Source organism: Pseudopipra pipra, chromosome 4 (genome assembly GCF_036250125.1).
Source record: "Pseudopipra pipra isolate bDixPip1 chromosome 4, bDixPip1.hap1, whole genome shotgun sequence".
NCBI classification, from domain to species: Eukaryota; Metazoa; Chordata; class Aves; order Passeriformes; family Pipridae; genus Pseudopipra; species Pseudopipra pipra.
The window spans coordinates 74917388-74934259 of record NC_087552.1 but is presented as its reverse complement, the minus strand read 5'-3'; the positions used below and the strand labels follow the sequence as shown (position 1 = coordinate 74934259).

The 16872-nt window shown below is 56.4% G+C and overlaps 1 protein-coding gene across 1 annotated transcript in view; it reads left to right on the top strand.

The window, feature by feature from the left end:
* Nucleotides 1-9742: 9742 nt before the first annotated feature.
* LOC135413661 (homeobox protein EMX1-like) overlaps nt 9743-16872 on the top strand; it is an 8629-nt gene continuing 1499 nt past the window's right edge. The window contains exons 1-2 of the mRNA XM_064653615.1: nt 9743-10465; nt 12539-12723. Of these exons, the coding sequence (XP_064509685.1) occupies nt 10105-10465; nt 12539-12723 (546 nt within the window). The 5' untranslated portion in view covers nt 9743-10104. The remainder of the gene's footprint in view (nt 10466-12538; nt 12724-16872) is intronic.

Genomic DNA, 16872 nt, shown 5'->3' with positions numbered 1-16872 from the left:
CCGGGCGGCCGTGCCCGTCTCCTGCTTCCATCACTCCACCCCCTCGCTCCCCAAATTCATGGAATGCTTCTTTCCCCGCTGCAACCCAGCAGCTTCCCGGTGCCCAGTGCAATTTATTCACCTCCACAAACCCTGAAAAGCCGCAAACACCACAGAATATTTCCTGCAGGCGGGGAGGGGAGCGGGCAGCCTTTATCCTCCTCCAAACCCAACCCGAAATGTTGGGGTCACTCCTCCTTTGAAATCTCCCGCGGCCTTTCTTCCCATTAAACCAGCTCCCAGCTCAGAAGTTTCTTCCCTATCCCTCCCCCCCCACCCGTTTTGTTGTTTTTTTGTTGTTTTGGGTTTTTTTTAATTTAATAATAAAGCATCTCAGATCTCGGAGCTGCAACTCATCTCACACCTAAGCGAGATTGCGTTTTGCACAAGCCTTTCAGCTGTTTTCTCAATCTCTCCTCTGTCTCATTCTCAATTCAGGCAGTTGCTATAGGTATGTTTTAATCCCCAGCATGGTAGATTTTAATTAGTCTTTGTACAGATGGCCAATTAACATTCATTACTTTTGCCTTGAGCGATTAATTATGAGTTTGGATAGAAGGGGAGATGGAGACAGGAAAGATGGGCAGGTGAATAAAAAAAAAAGGGATTTTAATCAGAGTTTGGGATTTTTTTTCGTTCTGATTTATATATATACACACACACACGGAAAGAGGAGGGAGAAGCAGCAACACGGTGTGAGTTATGCTCCCATTGAATCATTCCAGACCTGGAGCCACGAGGATGGGATCCAACGGGATCTCCAGGCAGTGATGTTCAGGGCTTGGGGGCTGAATCTCATCGCAGGGACGGGGAAACTGAGGCAGGGAGTGCTGACATCCAGCTCCGCGTGCCCGGTCTGGAAATCAGCGCTTCGAGCCGGATTTGGGTGCTTGAGCATCACGGATTTGGGGTTGTAACAGTGCCAGAGCTGTGGGGACACCCGAGGGAGCAGCGACACGGAGCCACCTTCTCCTGGGTGTATCCATGTGCAGGACGGGGCCCTCAGTCCTCCCCTCACAGCACCCGGTGACACGTCGCTAATTCTTCCTAATTGATTTTTCACGCCGGTGGGAGGGAGACGGTGACATCCAACAACAGGGCCCTGATGTCGCGGCTTTCTCCTGCATGAAAGGGGCCGGCATCTCCCCCCGGAGCCGGCATAACTTCTCCCGGGCCCGGGTAGCCATGGTGAGACGCTGCCCAAAATCCTTTCAGCGCCGCCGCCGAGCCGCTGGAGGCTGGCGATGCTCCCGTGCCTCCCGTGCCAGCCCCGCTCGCCGCAGCTATTTCGGGCACGCAGGCAGGGAGAATGAAAATAGCAAAAGCCCCTCAGGGCCGTATCCTGCCCCTGCTTCCTCGGCGTTTCGTGCCGTCCCGGCGCGTGTGAACCGCCGGCGGGTTCTGGGTTCGGCGTTTTTCGGGGCTGTTTTGGCACCGCGGAGCGAGGAGGAGGAGAGGGGGGGGGGATGGGAAAGGGGCTGATCCTGCTCGCTTCGGGATGGCAGGGAAAGGGGAGTCGTGTGAGGATGCTGTGTGGAAGAATCCGTCCCGCTGGAGTCGGAGGGCTCCCCTCCGGTGCCTCTGGGGGGCTTTACACCCCCTCTGCTGGAATTTGGGCGTCACTTTTTTGGGTACATTTTAGTTTTGGCCCCAACCTGCTCGAGGCTGGCACTGCTCCGGGGAACAACTGCCCCGAAATTAGAGACTCAGGAGGAGGAAAGAGGGTCCAGGTCCCTTCCTGCATGGCAGGGATGCAGCCATTGTGCCCTTTATGTGAGGTGTGGGCTGGGGGGTGTGCCACCTGCATCCCAAGGAAATCCATGGATGGATGTGCCACCTGCATCCCAAGGAAATCCATGGATGGATGTACCACCTGCATCCCAAGGAAATCCATGGATGGATGTGCCACCTGCATCCCAGGGAAATCCATGGATGGATGTGCCACCTGCATCCCAAGGAAATCCATGGATGGATGTGCCACCTGCATCCCAAGGAAATCCATGGATGGATGTGCCACCTTCATCCCAGGGATATCCATGGGTGGGTTTGCCACCTTCATCCCGGAGATGTCCATGGGTGGATGTGCCACCTACATCCCAGTGAGGCCCCTGGATGGACGTGCCACCTGCATCCCAAGATAATCCATGGGTGGGTTTGCCACCTTCATCCCAGGGATATCCATGGGTGGATGTGCCTCCTGTATCCCAGGGAAATCCATGGGTGGATGTGCCACCTTCATCCCAGGGCAATCCATGGGTGGATGTGCCACCTTCATCCCAGTGAGGCCCCTGGATGGACGTGCCACCTGCATCCCAAGATAATCCATGGGTGGGTTTGCCACCTTCATCCCAGGGATATCCATGGGTGGGTTTGCCACCTTCATCCCAGGGCAATCCATGGGTGGATGTGCCACCTGCATCCCAGTGTGTTCCCTGGGTGGTTCCCAGCCCAGCCCCTGGGCATTCCCCCCAGTGGTGCTCGAGCACTGACCCAACTCATCCCACTTGTGTCCCGATGAGACTCCACAGCGCTCCAGGGAAGAAGTGGATGCCCTGGAGCACCAAAACCATGCTGGGCACCCACCCCGAGGACCTTTCCTGCTGCAAGCACCTCTGGGTGAGCTGGATCCAACCTCTGCACCCTCCAGGGATGAACGTGGCCACATCCACGCCATCCCCACCAGCAACCCCCCAGTTTTTCGGGGTGTTCTTCAGGTGAAACGCAGACGGGACAAACAGGAGCCAACAGTCCCCGCTGCCTCCAAGGGCAACCAAACCCCCTCCCACCATCTCCAGCCTTCCTCTCAGGTGAGGAAGAGGAGTCTGGGAGGAGGGGAACCTCCACAGGGCCCCGTCCCCACCTGCAGAGCCGTGGCAGGGTATGGCCCTCTCTCAGTATCTGCCATTGAAATGTGCACATTTCCTAAAAGCAATATGGAACAGCTAAATATACTGCTCACAAATCTGTTTACACTAATAATGGCTGGGAGCCTGCCATCCATATGACTGCGAGGAACCATTGATTCAACATAAATTAACTGAAAATTCCTTGCGGGAGGAAGAAGCTCACGGCGGTTTATATTTAATTTTTGGGGTTGTGGTTTTTTTTTTTTTCTTTCCCCTCTGTCTTTCCTTTTTTTTTTTTTTTTTCCCCTTGTCAGGGAAAAGGGGAAACGTGGAGGTGTCAGCACCAGGAGCCACAGCTGAGTTTGGCAGTGACTCTGCTCCTTCCTCTCCTTATCCCCGGTGATGAGGACCAGGATAACCCGGCCAAGAAGGATTTTTCCATGCCATCTCCAAGGCCAAACCAACACTATATTTACCCGTTTCCCACCAGAGACGGAAGGTCCAAGTCGTTATTTTTGTTTAAATTAAAAAAAAAATTTAAAAAAATTTAAAAAAAAGGAGAAAAAGGAGGAAAATATAAAAAAAGCCGCAGAAGAATTGGCAGCTCGTGGCGTATTAGTGGAAATGCTGCAGACTTGGCTCCCTCTCACCTCCCCAACATAATGTTAAATGGCATCAAGACAGTATAGCAGTCATTTACATATGTTGCTTATAGACGCCAAACTTATTAACACAATAAAACTGCTGCTGCTGAGGAGCTTTCCTGCCTATTTTTCTCCCGGAGAATGGCAGCGTTGGAAGCACCTGGCCTGCCTCGCATGGAAACACCCGGGGCTTGCCTTTCAGATGGTACCTCGGGGGAAAATAAATAGATGAATCAGCCAGAGCCTCCCTCCGACCACTCCCGAGGGAAAACGGGAGGGAGAGCCGTGGATTCGGGGTGTTGTGGGGTGGGGAGGAGACCCCCAGCACCCCCCAGCACCCCCCATCAAGGCACATTCCCTCCCTGGACAGCCATCCAGGTGGGATGGGGCAGCTTCACCCCCCGGGATTGGCTTTAAACCCCTCTCCTCTGAGGTATTCCCAAGTCCCTGTCTTCACAGCCAAGGGCTGGAAACGCTGGAAGGGGCATCCACATATTTAATTTCCTGGGTGCCACATGAAAAGTGACCTCAGGTGTTTCCATGGAAGGAAACACGGAAGCTTGGTGATTCCAACATCGGTGTTCTCCCCATGGAAAAGGGGGCAGGAAAGCAGGAAAGCAGGGAAGCTCCTCGGCAGCAGTTTTATTGAGTTAATAAGTTTGGTGTTTGTAAGCGACACGTGTAAGTGGTTGATATCCTGCCTCGATGCCATTCCATGGAATATTTGGGATGGGAGGGGGGGCCAAGACTGCTGATCCCCCCTAATATACCAGTGCACCATCCCTGTGGGATTTGGGAGGGGAATCTCCCAGCATCCAAGCGGAGACAGCCCCTCTCTCCATGGTTTCTTTGCCATGGGAAGGGAATATTTCTTCCTCAGCTAATGGAGCAAAGTCAGAGTGAGCCTGGGGGGGTCAGACAGGGAGGGGTCACGCTCTGGTGCCATCCTAGGGAGCACCCAAACCCCCCCTGGGGCTGGATGTGCAATTTCCTGGGATGAATTTTGCCCGGTTCTCCAGGAAAGATGTTTTTTCCGCAGTGATGACCCTGCTGTGCCTGGAAGAGCATTCCTAAGGGGACATCTGAGGGCCCTGGAGGGAGGTTTGTGGTGGGACATTAACTGGGAGGCCCGTCTTCACCCCCAAAAGCAGAGGGGAGGCCTGGCTGCCCCCAAACCCCGTGGCTGAGCTCTCCTTTGTGGTATAAATCCTCAAAACCGGCCTCGGGAACTTGTTCTAAAGCACAGAGCTCCTCACCAGCGTCCCGAGGAGATTTAAAGGCTGGGATCTGGGATGAAGGAGATGTCCATTTCCAGCCAGGCCATGGCAGTGCCACATACCCACCACTGCTGCCACCCCAGGGACCAGGATGAGCGACCAAGGTCAGGGTTTTGAGGGGCTGGATTGCAGCCCTTGTGACAGGGAAGGGCTCAGGGAGCCCCAGGACCCCCCCACCAGGTCCCCAGGGAGGACCATGTCCCTTCTCTGCGGGGCAGGTGATGTCACCCACAGAGCCACGTGTCCTGCTGGTCCCTGGGGCATCAGCCCTGCTCTGACAAGTCATGACCTGAGCAGGAGATGCTGACACTGCCCAAAATCCACGTGTTCCAGAGCTGGAGTGGGTGAACCAGCTCCTCACAGGCAAACAGGGGGCGTGGGGTCCCCACGGCCGAGGGAAAGGTCCCCAAGTGCTCAACCTGTGCACATCACTTTGACTTCATGATTGGGAACACCTTTCCCTAAAATTCCAGTCCTGTGGTACCACCTTGCTGAGTGACCAGAAGTGACCAGAGCATTCCCTGTCCCAGGTGCAGCCTGGGCTGCCAATGGCTGAGGTGCCACAGCTTTTGGAAAGGTTTTTTTCACAGCTACAGCACCTGCACCATCATCTGGAGATGTTTCAAGGCTTGGAGATGATCCCATCAGGAGCTGGGGGTTCAGTGTCTACGAGGACCTGGGTGCAAAACCCTGTTTGCTTGGCAAGCCCAAAATCCCTGTTCCTGACCCGTGGCTGCTGCCACCGAAGCCACAGCTGTGACCACACCAAGGGGCCTTCAGGACCTGCCACCTCTGAGTGTGTCACAAACCCAACAGGACCCGTCACACCAGATCCCACCAGGTCATCTCTCCAGCAAGGCTTTGGTGGGTGGATGCAGCCCCCATGGAAAGCCAGTGGGACCCTTGTGTAGGTGGGTGAGGATCCAGGAGCATCTTTCCTTGCTGGAATGGTCTCTTCCAGCCCATAAACATGTGGTCTGGGTGGCTTCCCATTCCCAGAGTCGGTGCTGGGATCCTCTCTCCATCAGCCTGACTCCATAGACTCCATAGCCATCCATCCCTGTCACATGTACATCTCTACCACCATCCCCACCATTCCAAGGTCATCTTCATCCATCCATCCATCCATCCATCCATCCATCCATCCATCCATCCATCCATCCATCCATCCATCCATCCATCCATCCATCCATCCTTTGATCCATCATGCATGTGCATCCATCAGGCACATGGTGGGATTCTTGGGAATCAGGGCCACAAACTGGACTTCAGTGATCCTCGTGGGTCCCTTCCAACTCAGGATATTCTGATTCTTGTGATTCCATGATCCATCCATCCCTCTATCCCTCCATCCATCCGTTCATCCTCTATCAACGGACCAATTGACAAAACCACCTTAAAAGGGACACTGAGAGTGGTGGGATGGGCCAGTCCCTGGGCCAGTTCAGGGACAATTTATCCCCATCCAAGATATTCCCGAACCAAGTGAAATTTAAAAAAGAAACAAACAAACAAATCCAAAGAAGCAGAAAAAGAGAGAGAGAAATCCGGGGCCTCCTTAACCCCCCAATCAAAAACACGGCCCCATTTCTCCCTTCTCCACTTCAGGGCTGCACTTGGTGGCTGCTGAGAAGAAACCCGGGCAGGGGAAGGAGCTGTGCCCACGGGAAGGGCAGGTGGGAGAGGTGAGGAGGAAATGATCCCGCACTTTGAAGTCTGGTCAACTTTTAACATCCCGACCAGCTGCGCCCGCGGCCACGCTCCGGGGCCCGGGGCCTGATTTGGGGCCTGATTTTCCACATTTCTGCCCTTTGATGCCGAGGCCGGCGTGTTACAGATTAACGAGCCCGGGCACCCACAGCACCTGCCGGCAGCGTCGGGATCCGGCCCCGGAGAATCCCGCCTGCTCCCGCTGCCCGGGAGAACGGGATACGGGCAGGGATCCGCGTCCCAGCCGGGAGAACGGCGGCCAACCCGGGCGTGCAGGGGGATGTGGGCACAGGGAGGGACCCGCTGTCCCTCTGCCCACCCCAAGCGCCCCCATAACTGACCCTCTACCCCCAACCCGCGTCCAGTTTTTGGTGCCTGGCCCTCTCTCCCTCTCCTTCCCGCCTCTTTCGTTTGCTCCTTGCAAAATCCTCGCGGTCGTATCTTAGCAGGCACCAGACCCCCCTTTTCCCCCTCCAGCACCCCCTAATCCCGGTGCAGCCCCCCCTGCCCGGCCCCTGGCGGGTCCCTCCGCTGCGCTCGCTCGTTCGGCGGCTCTTTCGTTAAAAAAGAAAATGTCTTTCTCCTCCACCCGGAGCTCCTCCCGGCCAGCAATCCAGCGGGAAGGCAGGATCCCGGCTCCCCTCCTCTCGGGAATGCAGGGGGATACATAAAGTTTTCCTCTTAATAAACCACGGACACCTCGAGCCGGAGCAAGACACCCGCTCGGGGGGTCCGTGTTTATTCCCGCAGGGGATAAAAATCCTTCTTGAATTGTCCTGGAGCCGGGAGCAGGCCTGGAAGCGGAGGGGAAAAAGAAATTTAGAGATAAATTTGGGTTTCTCGCCCGGTTTCAGCGTAGCAGCTCCTCGGTTCCCTTCGGAGCAACCGAGGAGTCTCGCCTGGACACTGAGCCGGGACTGGAAACCACCGGGGCAAACAGGGAGGAAAAAAAAAAATCAGATTAAAGATTTACAATTTTCCGCGAGGGCGATTTATCCCCAAACCAAAGCAGCTCCCTCCCCCCCAAAAAAACGCTCCTGTGGAGACGGGGCGCGGAGGGGAGATGCTGCCGGCGGGGATCCCTCCGGGAAGCAGCCGGAGCGCGGCCGCCTTTTCCATTTTTCCCCCCGCGCAGAAGATGCAGAAGACGGGTGAGATCCGCACGCAACGAAATCCCGGCCCAGCGCAGAGCTCCGCGGGCGCGGATCCCGCAGCGCCCGCTCCTCACGGGCGGCTGCGGGAGGGCAGGGGCGGAGGGGCCGCATCTCCTCCCGCCCGCCGGCCCTGGGGGCAGAGAAGAGGGCGAGGGGGAATTAAAAAAAAAAAAGAGAGAGAGAGAAAAAAAAAATTAAATTGAATTAAATTGTATTAAATTGATTTAAATTAAATTCCACAAAAGTCCGGAGCCTGGCGCAGCTCCCGTGGCTGAGCCGAGCTGTCCCCGCATCCCCCTTCCCTTCCTCATCTCCATCTCTTCCCCTTCATCTCTATCCCTTCCCCTTCCCCTTCTTCCCTATCCCTTTCCCGTCCCTTCCCTTTCCCATCCCATCCCTTTCCCATCCCATCCCTCCTCGGGTATTCCCCGCTCCGCGCCCGGTGCCCTCTCCGCCCGCTCTCTCACCCAACTCCGCTTCTTTATTTCCATTTTTAATATCAAAAAAATAAATAAATGGAAATACATTTGAAAAAATCTATTTATAATATATTTTCAATGTCGATTATTTTTTCCTCTCTCTCTCTCGCGCGCGGAAATAAAAATAAAAGCGCTTTGCCGACGCTCTCGCTCCATTTTTAGGCTTTCATTTCTCTGGGATTTCAGGGAATTTTTCCTTTCCTCTCCCTCCCCAAAGCCTTCCTCCCCGCAGCCTCTTGCGGGAGCGCGTCCGCGCAAAGCCCGCGCAGCAGCAGCGCTCTGCTCTCCGCGGGGGGAAGGATCCCGCGCGGAGTATTTCGATCCAGCCAAGTGGAAAATAGACTTTCAACCCCCTTTGTGCGGGAGGGGAGGGCTCGCCCCCGCCTCCGCGGGGCCAACAAAACTCCGAGCAGAGCCAAACTGCGGAGTGAACTCGGGACCGGCCCGCGCAGGGGGCTGCGCGCCCGCGCATTCCCCCCCGCGCCGGGGAGAAACAGCCCAAAATCGCCACTTACTGGGAGCTTTCAATTTTTTTAATTTTTTTTTTTTTTTTTTTTGGAATTCCCAGGATCGGACCCGTGGGAAGAGCTTTTGTCCGCGGGAAAGGTCCTGCCTCTGGAGGGGGGGGGTTACGCGGGAGGCGGAGGGGCCGCGGGGTGGGCTTCACCTGTCCTCCCTCCCCACACACACCCGGGCCGCGGAGTTCCGCGCTTCGCTGCGGGCAGGTTTATTTTATTTATTTAAATAGCGGGGAGGAAAAAAAAAGAAAAAAAAAAGAGGGGGAAGGAAAAAAAAAAGAATAAGAAAGGAGGATTTTTTTAAAGCTTTTTTTTTTTTAATTTTCTTTTTTTAAATTATTTTTTTTTTTTTGAAGACGAAGGGAAAACCCCCCGCAGCCGGAGCCCCTCTCCCACAACTTCGCGGCGCGCCTGCGGGAGCGGCTCCAGTCCAGTTTTTCGGGCGCTCTCTGCCTCCTCTTGCCTCCCCTTGTCCTCCCCTGCCTGCCCCTATTTCCCCCCATCTCCCCCTGCTTCCCTTTCCTCCCCCTGCCTGCCCCCATCTCCCCCTGCCTCCCCTGCCTGCCACTGACTCCCCTCTTCCTCCCCTGCCTCCCCTTGTCCTCCCCTCGTCCTTCCCTGCCTGTCTCTACCTCTCCTGCCTTCCTCTGCCTCCCCCGGCCTCCTCTTGCCTCCTTTCCCTCCTCTGCCTCCCCTTGTCCTCCCCTGCCTGTCCCTACCGCCCCTGCCTCCCCCGGCCTCCTCTTGCCTCCCTTGCCTCTTCCTGCCTGTCTCTACCTGCCCCTGCCTCCTCTGCCTCCCCTTGGCCTCCCCTACCTGCCCCTGCCTCCTCTTCCTCCCATTCCTCCCCTTAGTCCCCTTGGGCTCCCCTGCCTCCTCTTCCTCCCCTTGGGCTCCCCTGCCTCCTCTTCCTCCCTTTGGCCTCCCCTGCCTCCTCTTCCTCACCTACCTTCCCTTGGCCTCCCCTGCCTCCTCTACCTTCTCTTGGCCTCCCCTGCCTCCTCTTTCTCCTCTGCCTCCTCTTCCTCCCCTTGTCTTCCCCTACCTGTCCCTTGCCTCCTCTTCCTCCCCGTGCCTGTCCTGCCTCCCCTGTCCGTCCCTGCCTCCCCCTTCCCGTCCTGCCTCCCCTGCCCGTCCCTGCCCTGCCCTCCCAGCCCGTCCCCGGAGCGCAGGTGAGGCCGCCCCCTCCCCGGGGCCCCGCCAGGTCCGGGCCGTATTTGTAGCGGCCGCCCGGGGCTCGGGGGTGCGTGGGCGCCCGCGGGTGGGCGGCGGGGCGGGCGCGGGCGTGCGGGGGTGGGTGTGCGGGGGTCTGTGTGTGTGTGCCGTGCCCAGGGGGAGGTTTCTTGCACACGCACACACACACACACATACACACACACACACACACGCAGGACCGGCCCCGCTCCGGCCCCCCCCGCCCCGTTCCCGGCTCACACCATGTTCCAGCCGTCTGCGAAGCGCTGCTTCACCATCGAGTCCCTGGTGGGCAAGGACACCCCCCTGGGCCCCGAGGACCCCCCGCGCCCCGCCGCCCTCGCCTACCCCGGCCCCGCCGCAGCCGCCGACGCCGCCGCCTTCGCCCCCGGCTTCCAGGGAGCCGCCGGCCGGGCCCTCTACGGCAGCGCCGAGCTCGTCTTCCCCGAGGCCGTGGGGCACCCGGCGCTGCCCGTCGGGCCCCCCCAGCTGGGGGGCTCGGCCCTGCCGCACCCACACCCCTTCTTCGGGCCGCAGCACCGCGACCCGCTCAACTTCTACCCCTGGGTGCTGCGGAACCGCTTCTTCGGCCACCGCTTCCAAGGTGAGCGGGGGCTCCCGGCGGGCGCGGGGCGGGGGCTGCCGGTGCCCCCGGGGGGCTGCGGGGGCCGCGGGGCTCCTGAACCCGGGGGGCGAGGGGGGCCCGGAGGGCAGGACCTGTTGCTGCGGTGCCCCGGGCGCTCGCACGGCGGGGCCGAGCGCGGTCACCCGGCGGGGCCGGTGGCTCTGCGCTCCCGGTGCCTTTGGACACCCGGTGCCTTTGGACACCCGGTGCCTTTAAACAGCCGGCGCCGATCGCTTTGCGCGCCCCGGGCCGGTGCGATCCCGCAGCCCCGGGATCGGTGCCGTGCCCGGGCAGAGCGAGGGGGGACCGGAGCAGCCCCGCGGAGTCCCGGCCGAGCATCGCGGGGCTCCCGGGAACGGGACCGGCGCTGCCGCCTCCCGGCGCAGCCGAGCCGGGAATTTGGTTTTCTCCTTCTCGGGAACGAAGGGAAAGATTTTCGGTGCGGCGGATCTCGGCTGCGCAGCGAGACGTTGTTTGGTTCCGTAGATTTTCTCTCTATTCCTTTCCTTCTCTTTCTTTCATTTCTTCTCTTTATTTCTTTTCTTCTCTTCTCTTTATTTCTTTTCTTCTCTTTCCTTTCTCCTTTTTCTTTCTCTTCTTCTTTTCATATTCTTCTCTTTCTTTTCTTCTCTTTTCTTTTTTCTTTCCTTCTTTCTTGTTTCCTTTCCTTCTTCTTTCCTTAACTCATTTCCTCCTTTCTCTTAATTTTCTGACCTGCTGTTTCTATTTTTTATCTCTATTTTCTTTCTCTCCCATTCTTACTATCCTCTCGCTTTTCCTTTTCCTTTCTCTATCTCCGTCCTTTTTTTCCCCTTCCTTTTTTCCTCTCTTTTTTTTTTTTTTTCCCGCCCTCTTTTTTTCCTTTCCGTTTCCTCTCCATCCCTGTCCCTTCTCTGTCCCACCGTCCCCCCGCGACGCCGGGGGGTCCCGGAGCCCGGATTAGGTTTATCTGCTCGGCACCAACCCCTCGCTTGTCTCCGGTGGCTCCGGCGGGATTTGCGGCCGCTCCCGGCGGTGCCCGGGGGGCAGCGGCCCGAACCCCCGGCCCCGGGAGCGGCTCGGGCCGGGGTTGTGCGGGGCTCCCGCTCCGGCCCCGCTGCCCCCGCAGCCCCAGCCCCCGGCCCGCCGCTCCCCCCGCCCCGACCCGCTGCCCTGCCTCCTCTCCCCGTCTTTATTTTTCTTTTTCTTCCCTTTCTTTCGTTCTTTTCTGCCTTTTCTTGCTTGCTTGGTCTACAACTTCCCTTCTCTCGTTCCTTATTTTTTGCTTCTTTCCTTCTTTTTCTTGCTTTCCCACTTTCCTTCACCTTTCCTTCACATTTCACTCTTTCTCTTCCTTCTTGTTTTTTTTCCCCTGTCTTTCTTCTTTTCCCTCTCTCTTCCTTTCTTTCTCCCCTTCACTCTCTTTCTCCCCTTCACTCTCTTTCTCCCCTTCACTCTCTTTCTCCCCTTCACTCTCTTTCTCCCCTTCACTCTCTTTCTCCCCTTCACTCTCTTTCTCTCTTTCTCTCTTTCTCTCTTTCTCTCTTTCTCTCTTCTCTCTCTTTCTCTCTTTCTCTCTTTCTCTCTTTCTCTCTTTCTCTCTTTCTCTCTTTCTCTCTTTCTCTCTCTCTTTCTTCTCTGTTTTTCTCTTTCTCTCTCTCTTTCTTCTCTGTTTTTCTCTTTCTCCGTCTCTTTCTCCTATTTCATAATTTCTTTTTCTATCTCAGTTTTTTCTCTTCCTCCCCCTTCCCTTCTCTCCTTCCTCTTCCTCCTGCTTTCCTGTTCTATCCCTTCTCCCTCTCTTTCTTTCTCTCTCCTTTCCCTTCCCCTCTCCATCCTCCCACATCCAGCCCCACCAAGGGCAGCCAGGAGGGAGCACGGCTACGACACCGCAGTGCTTGTGGGGACATAATCCTACAATTTTGGGGTTGGGAAGGCACCCGGGACCCCCCAATACCCCTTATCTGTCCCCCGTGTCACAGGGCGAGAGTGTCACCCCAACATCCACTCCCAGAGCGGGATCCAGTGCCGGGGCTGCTGGTGCAGGACCCTGACTGTGCTCTGTGTCCACAGGGAGCGAGGTATCCCAGGAGAGCCTTCTCCTGCACGGCCCCTTCGCCCGGAAACCCAAGCGCATCCGCACGGCCTTCTCCCCGTCACAGCTCCTGCGGCTGGAACGGGCCTTCGAGAAGAACCACTACGTGGTGGGCGCCGAGAGGAAGCAGCTGGCCAGCAGCCTCAGCCTCTCCGAGACCCAGGTACTGCCCATCCCACCGCCAGCTGTCCCGCTGTCCACCCATCCATCCATCCATCCATCCATCCGATGGGATCAGCTCGGCGTCGGGCAGCGGGAGCGGCACCGAACCCGAGCGGGGCTCGCACTGCTGGGTTTGCCCAGGAATCCCACTGGGGCTGAACCCTGCTGGTTTTCCTGGCCTTGGAGATGGGTTATTTTACCTGGGCTTGGGGTGGGGTTGGGATTTTTTTTTGTGCTGTGGCGTTTGGTTGTTTCAGTCGTCCCTGGCCGGGTTGGAGGCTGGGAATGCAGGTCTGGCGTCATCCCGCTCTCCGGAGCGGTTTTCCGGTGTTATGTCTCGCTTGCTTGGGGTGTTTTCCCTGAGAGCAAAATATGGCTTTAAAAATCCGGTTAGAAAAGGAGCAGCAGCCTGATCTCCTTCCCTGGAGAGCTGGAAAACCGTGGCTCAGCCCTGTGGCTTTGCTTCTGTGCACCAACACCACGGTGCCCAAAAATCAGGATGGGTGTGGAGATGGTACCTGCTGATTTTGGCTGTGGCTTTCTGGGATGAGAACAGACATTTCACAGCATTTAGATATAACGAGACCCAGCGGAAGTGTGGGGATGAAAGGAAAAGTGTACAGTGCTGGGGGAAAACAGGGGAGTCAGGGCTGAGCTTCTCTGTGTGCCCAAACACGGTGTCCCGGTGAGGGGCTGTTCCCAAATGCTCCAGGTGAAGGTGCGTTATTTCCGGTAATAGTCAGTAAAGGAGTGGTTGGAGAAAGTTTTCTCCAGATTCTGGTGAGGCAGTTTGGCCTATATTCCGAATTAATGTATTTTTTATCCTTTAATTTAATTGGGAATTAAAGCTGGAGCCGTGGGTGTTCCCAGTACCCGCCTGGCTCATCCTCGCCCAGGCTCTGCCAAGCAAAACCTCCAAATGCATCTCTGGGAGCGGGAAGTTACTGGGAGGGAAATGTCACCAGCGTGGGGACAGCGGGAAAGAGCAGCTGTGGATGTTGGGGAGGCTGGGCCGAGCCCCCAAAATCCAGAGGGTGTTTATATCCTGGTGCTGATGCTCTCCCAACCCTCGAGCCCAGGGCACCGCGGTTCCACCCTGGCTTCGATCCTTCCCCGCTGCTTCCGTCACCTCTCCTCTCTGAAACCACGTGAAAGGGGGAAAAAAGAACAAACCCCAAAGGTCAAAGAACAACCAGGAACTTGTCTGGGCGGAAAGGGCAGCTGTGGGATGCCCGAGGGAGAGCTCAGCCGTTCCCTGGCCTTTTCCAGCAGTGCCTGGAGCCTCCAGGCGATAACGCAAATTATTGGGGAAAAAGCAGCGCCGTCCATCCCTAAATCCCGGGGGGATTTAGAAATGGGAAGAGGCAATGTAGATATTTTTAAAATATATTTTTATGTGCCTCAGCGTGTTTTGTAGCCTGGTGTTTCCATGTTTTTGGGAAGCAGGGAGCGAGCGCAGGTGTCGGCGGGAGGGCTGGGAAAGGCTCCCGTCCTTCCCGCGACCCCACGGATCCATCTGGGAACAAGCACCAAGCTGCTATCAGCAGCAGCAGTGGTTTGCAGGGAGCAGGGAAGGCTTTTCCCCCTTTGTTTTGTGGCTTTGGAGAAATAATTTAGAGAAGAAAAAAAATAATCTGATTTAAATTACCTGGAGGGAAATAATTCCGATATGCGGAATTATCACATAGGGATGTGATGCAGGATAGGCATCCAAGTGCTGGGATTAGAGGGGTGGGATAGCAGGTTGCTGGGAGCTGTGCCAAAAGGATATTATTATTATTATTATTATTATTAATATATTCAGTGATGAATCCTCCTTGCAATTAAATTTCCATGGAAAACCAGCCCCCTTTATCCCTGACACACATGCCCGGTGTGACAGTGGGTGACACAGGTGTGTTTTCACCTGGTGCAGACACCCAGCCCCGCATCCAAACCCCCACTTTTGGGCTGGTTTATCATTTTTGAGTGGATTTGATCATTCCCAGATGGGGCTCTGTGTTATGGCTGTGCCTGCAGCTATTTGCCAACTGCTTTTCCCCCTGGAATAGGGAGTTTTTCCCTTTTGGGCTGTGACTTCTCCGGGTTCCCCAGCCGGGGAGCAACACCTGGAGCAGCCCAGGGGAAGGTGAAAAGGGTACAGGTACCTGCCCAGCATCAGGAAATGCCTTGGGATATGGGGTGGGGAAGGGTGCAGGTGTTTAACCCCTTCCCATCCTTCCTCCTACCAAGGAGCTGTGTTAATTTGGGATAAGACAGGCCCTCAGAACGACAAAATAAAAGGGACTGGGGAGAAAAAAAAGATGGGATTGGGCTGGGAAGTCACTTCCCTGAGTTAATTTTCCCTGATGCAGCTGGGATCTCCTGGCAGAGCCTATCCATCCCTGGAAGCTCACGTGGCAAACCCCACTTGGGGTCTCAAGTCTGCATTCCCAAAGCAAAGGCCTCTCCCTGGCTCCTGCCAGAGGGAAGTTTTGGGGACATTATGGAGGCACCCTATATCCCAGTGTCTCCTTCCAGCTTTGGGGCAATTATGGAGTCACTGTATATCCCAGTGTCCCTCATGGTTTTGGGGTGATCATGGAGTTGCTGTACATCCCAGGATTCTCTCCTGGCTTCGGAATGATTATGGAGACACCGTGTATCCCTGTGTTCCCTCCTGGCTTTCGGATGATTATGGAGTCACCCTATTATCCCAGTGTCCCCTCCCAGCTTTGAGGTGATTATGGAGTCACCATATATCCCAGTGTTCCCTCCTGGATTTGAGGTGATTATGGAGTCACCCTATATCCTAGTGTTCTCTCCCATCTTTGAGGTGATTTTGGAGTCATCATATATCCCAGTGTCTCCTCCTGGATTTGAGGTGATTATGGAGTCACCGTATATCCCAGTGTCCCCTCCTGGATTTGAGGTGATTATGGAACCACCCTATATCCCAGTGTCCCCTCCTGGATTTGAGGTGATTATGGAGCCACCCTATATCCCAGTGTCCCCTCCTGGATTTGAGGTGATTATGGAGTCACCCTATATCCCAGTGTCCCCTCCCATCTTTGAGGTGATTATGGAGGCACCGTATATCCCAGTGTCTCCTCCTGGATTTGAGGTGATTATGGAGTCACCCTATATCCCAGTGTTCCCTTCTATCTATAGGGTGATTATGGAGTCACTCTGTATCCCAGTGTTCCCCTCCCAGCTTTGGGGTGATTATGGAAGCGCTGTCTGTGCCAGTGTCTATCCCACTGTTCATGCAGGGATGGTGGAAAACAGCCCTGGCTTTGGGGTTTGGGGCCGGATGGGCATCGCAGCCGCTCCATAATTAATAATTAACGGGGCAAATGCCTGGGAATCAATCACGGGAGGAGAAAGATGCGCGGCCCAGATACGGCCAGAGAGCAGAGCCCGGAGCTGGCAGCTGTCCCTCCCTGGGGGCTGTCCCCAGAAACCAGCTCCTCAAAGTTTTGGGGCTGTTTTCAGGGGGAAAATCCCAGCTGGGACGGCAGGAACAGGCTCCGCTGCCCTTTGGGGTGGTGGCACTTTGGGTGACAGCTCAAGTGGTGTCACCCTGCGATCCAGGGCTGGTCCCTCTCCGTCACTATCCAGGCCCATCCCAGGGCTCTCAGCCTTTGGCAGGGTTTGGGTCATTGTCCAGGGGAAGCTCCACAGGAAGCCACTGGATTTGGATTGTCCCCAGCGTGGTGGTGGCAATGTCACCTTTCAACCAGGGCTGGTTCTCCGGGTGCTGTTGGCATTCCTGAAGCGGAGCGGATGTCCTGGGTGTTGAGTGGGAGTGTGCAGGGAAAACCATGGATGGGAGCTGTGGTTTAGGTGCCAGGAGCCGTCCAGGGACCGTCCCTCTCCCACACCAGGAGCAGGGGGCTGGTGGTGACCCTGGAGGGCTGAGCCAGCCCTGGGGAATGGCTGGGAAGGGACCCCGGGAGTGTCCCAGCAGTTGGATGCACAATCCCCCAGCATTCCAACGGTTAATGTGTTGAGGGTTTGGGAAGGGATAAAACCCCCGGGCTCGGGGGGTTTAAACCAATTACTCCCGGAGTCAGGACGAGGCATTGTAGGGGGCAGCTTATCCCCCAGTTGCCCACTGTGAGGTTCTCACACTCCTCTCATTGTGGCTTCTGGCATGTTGGAGAGAGGA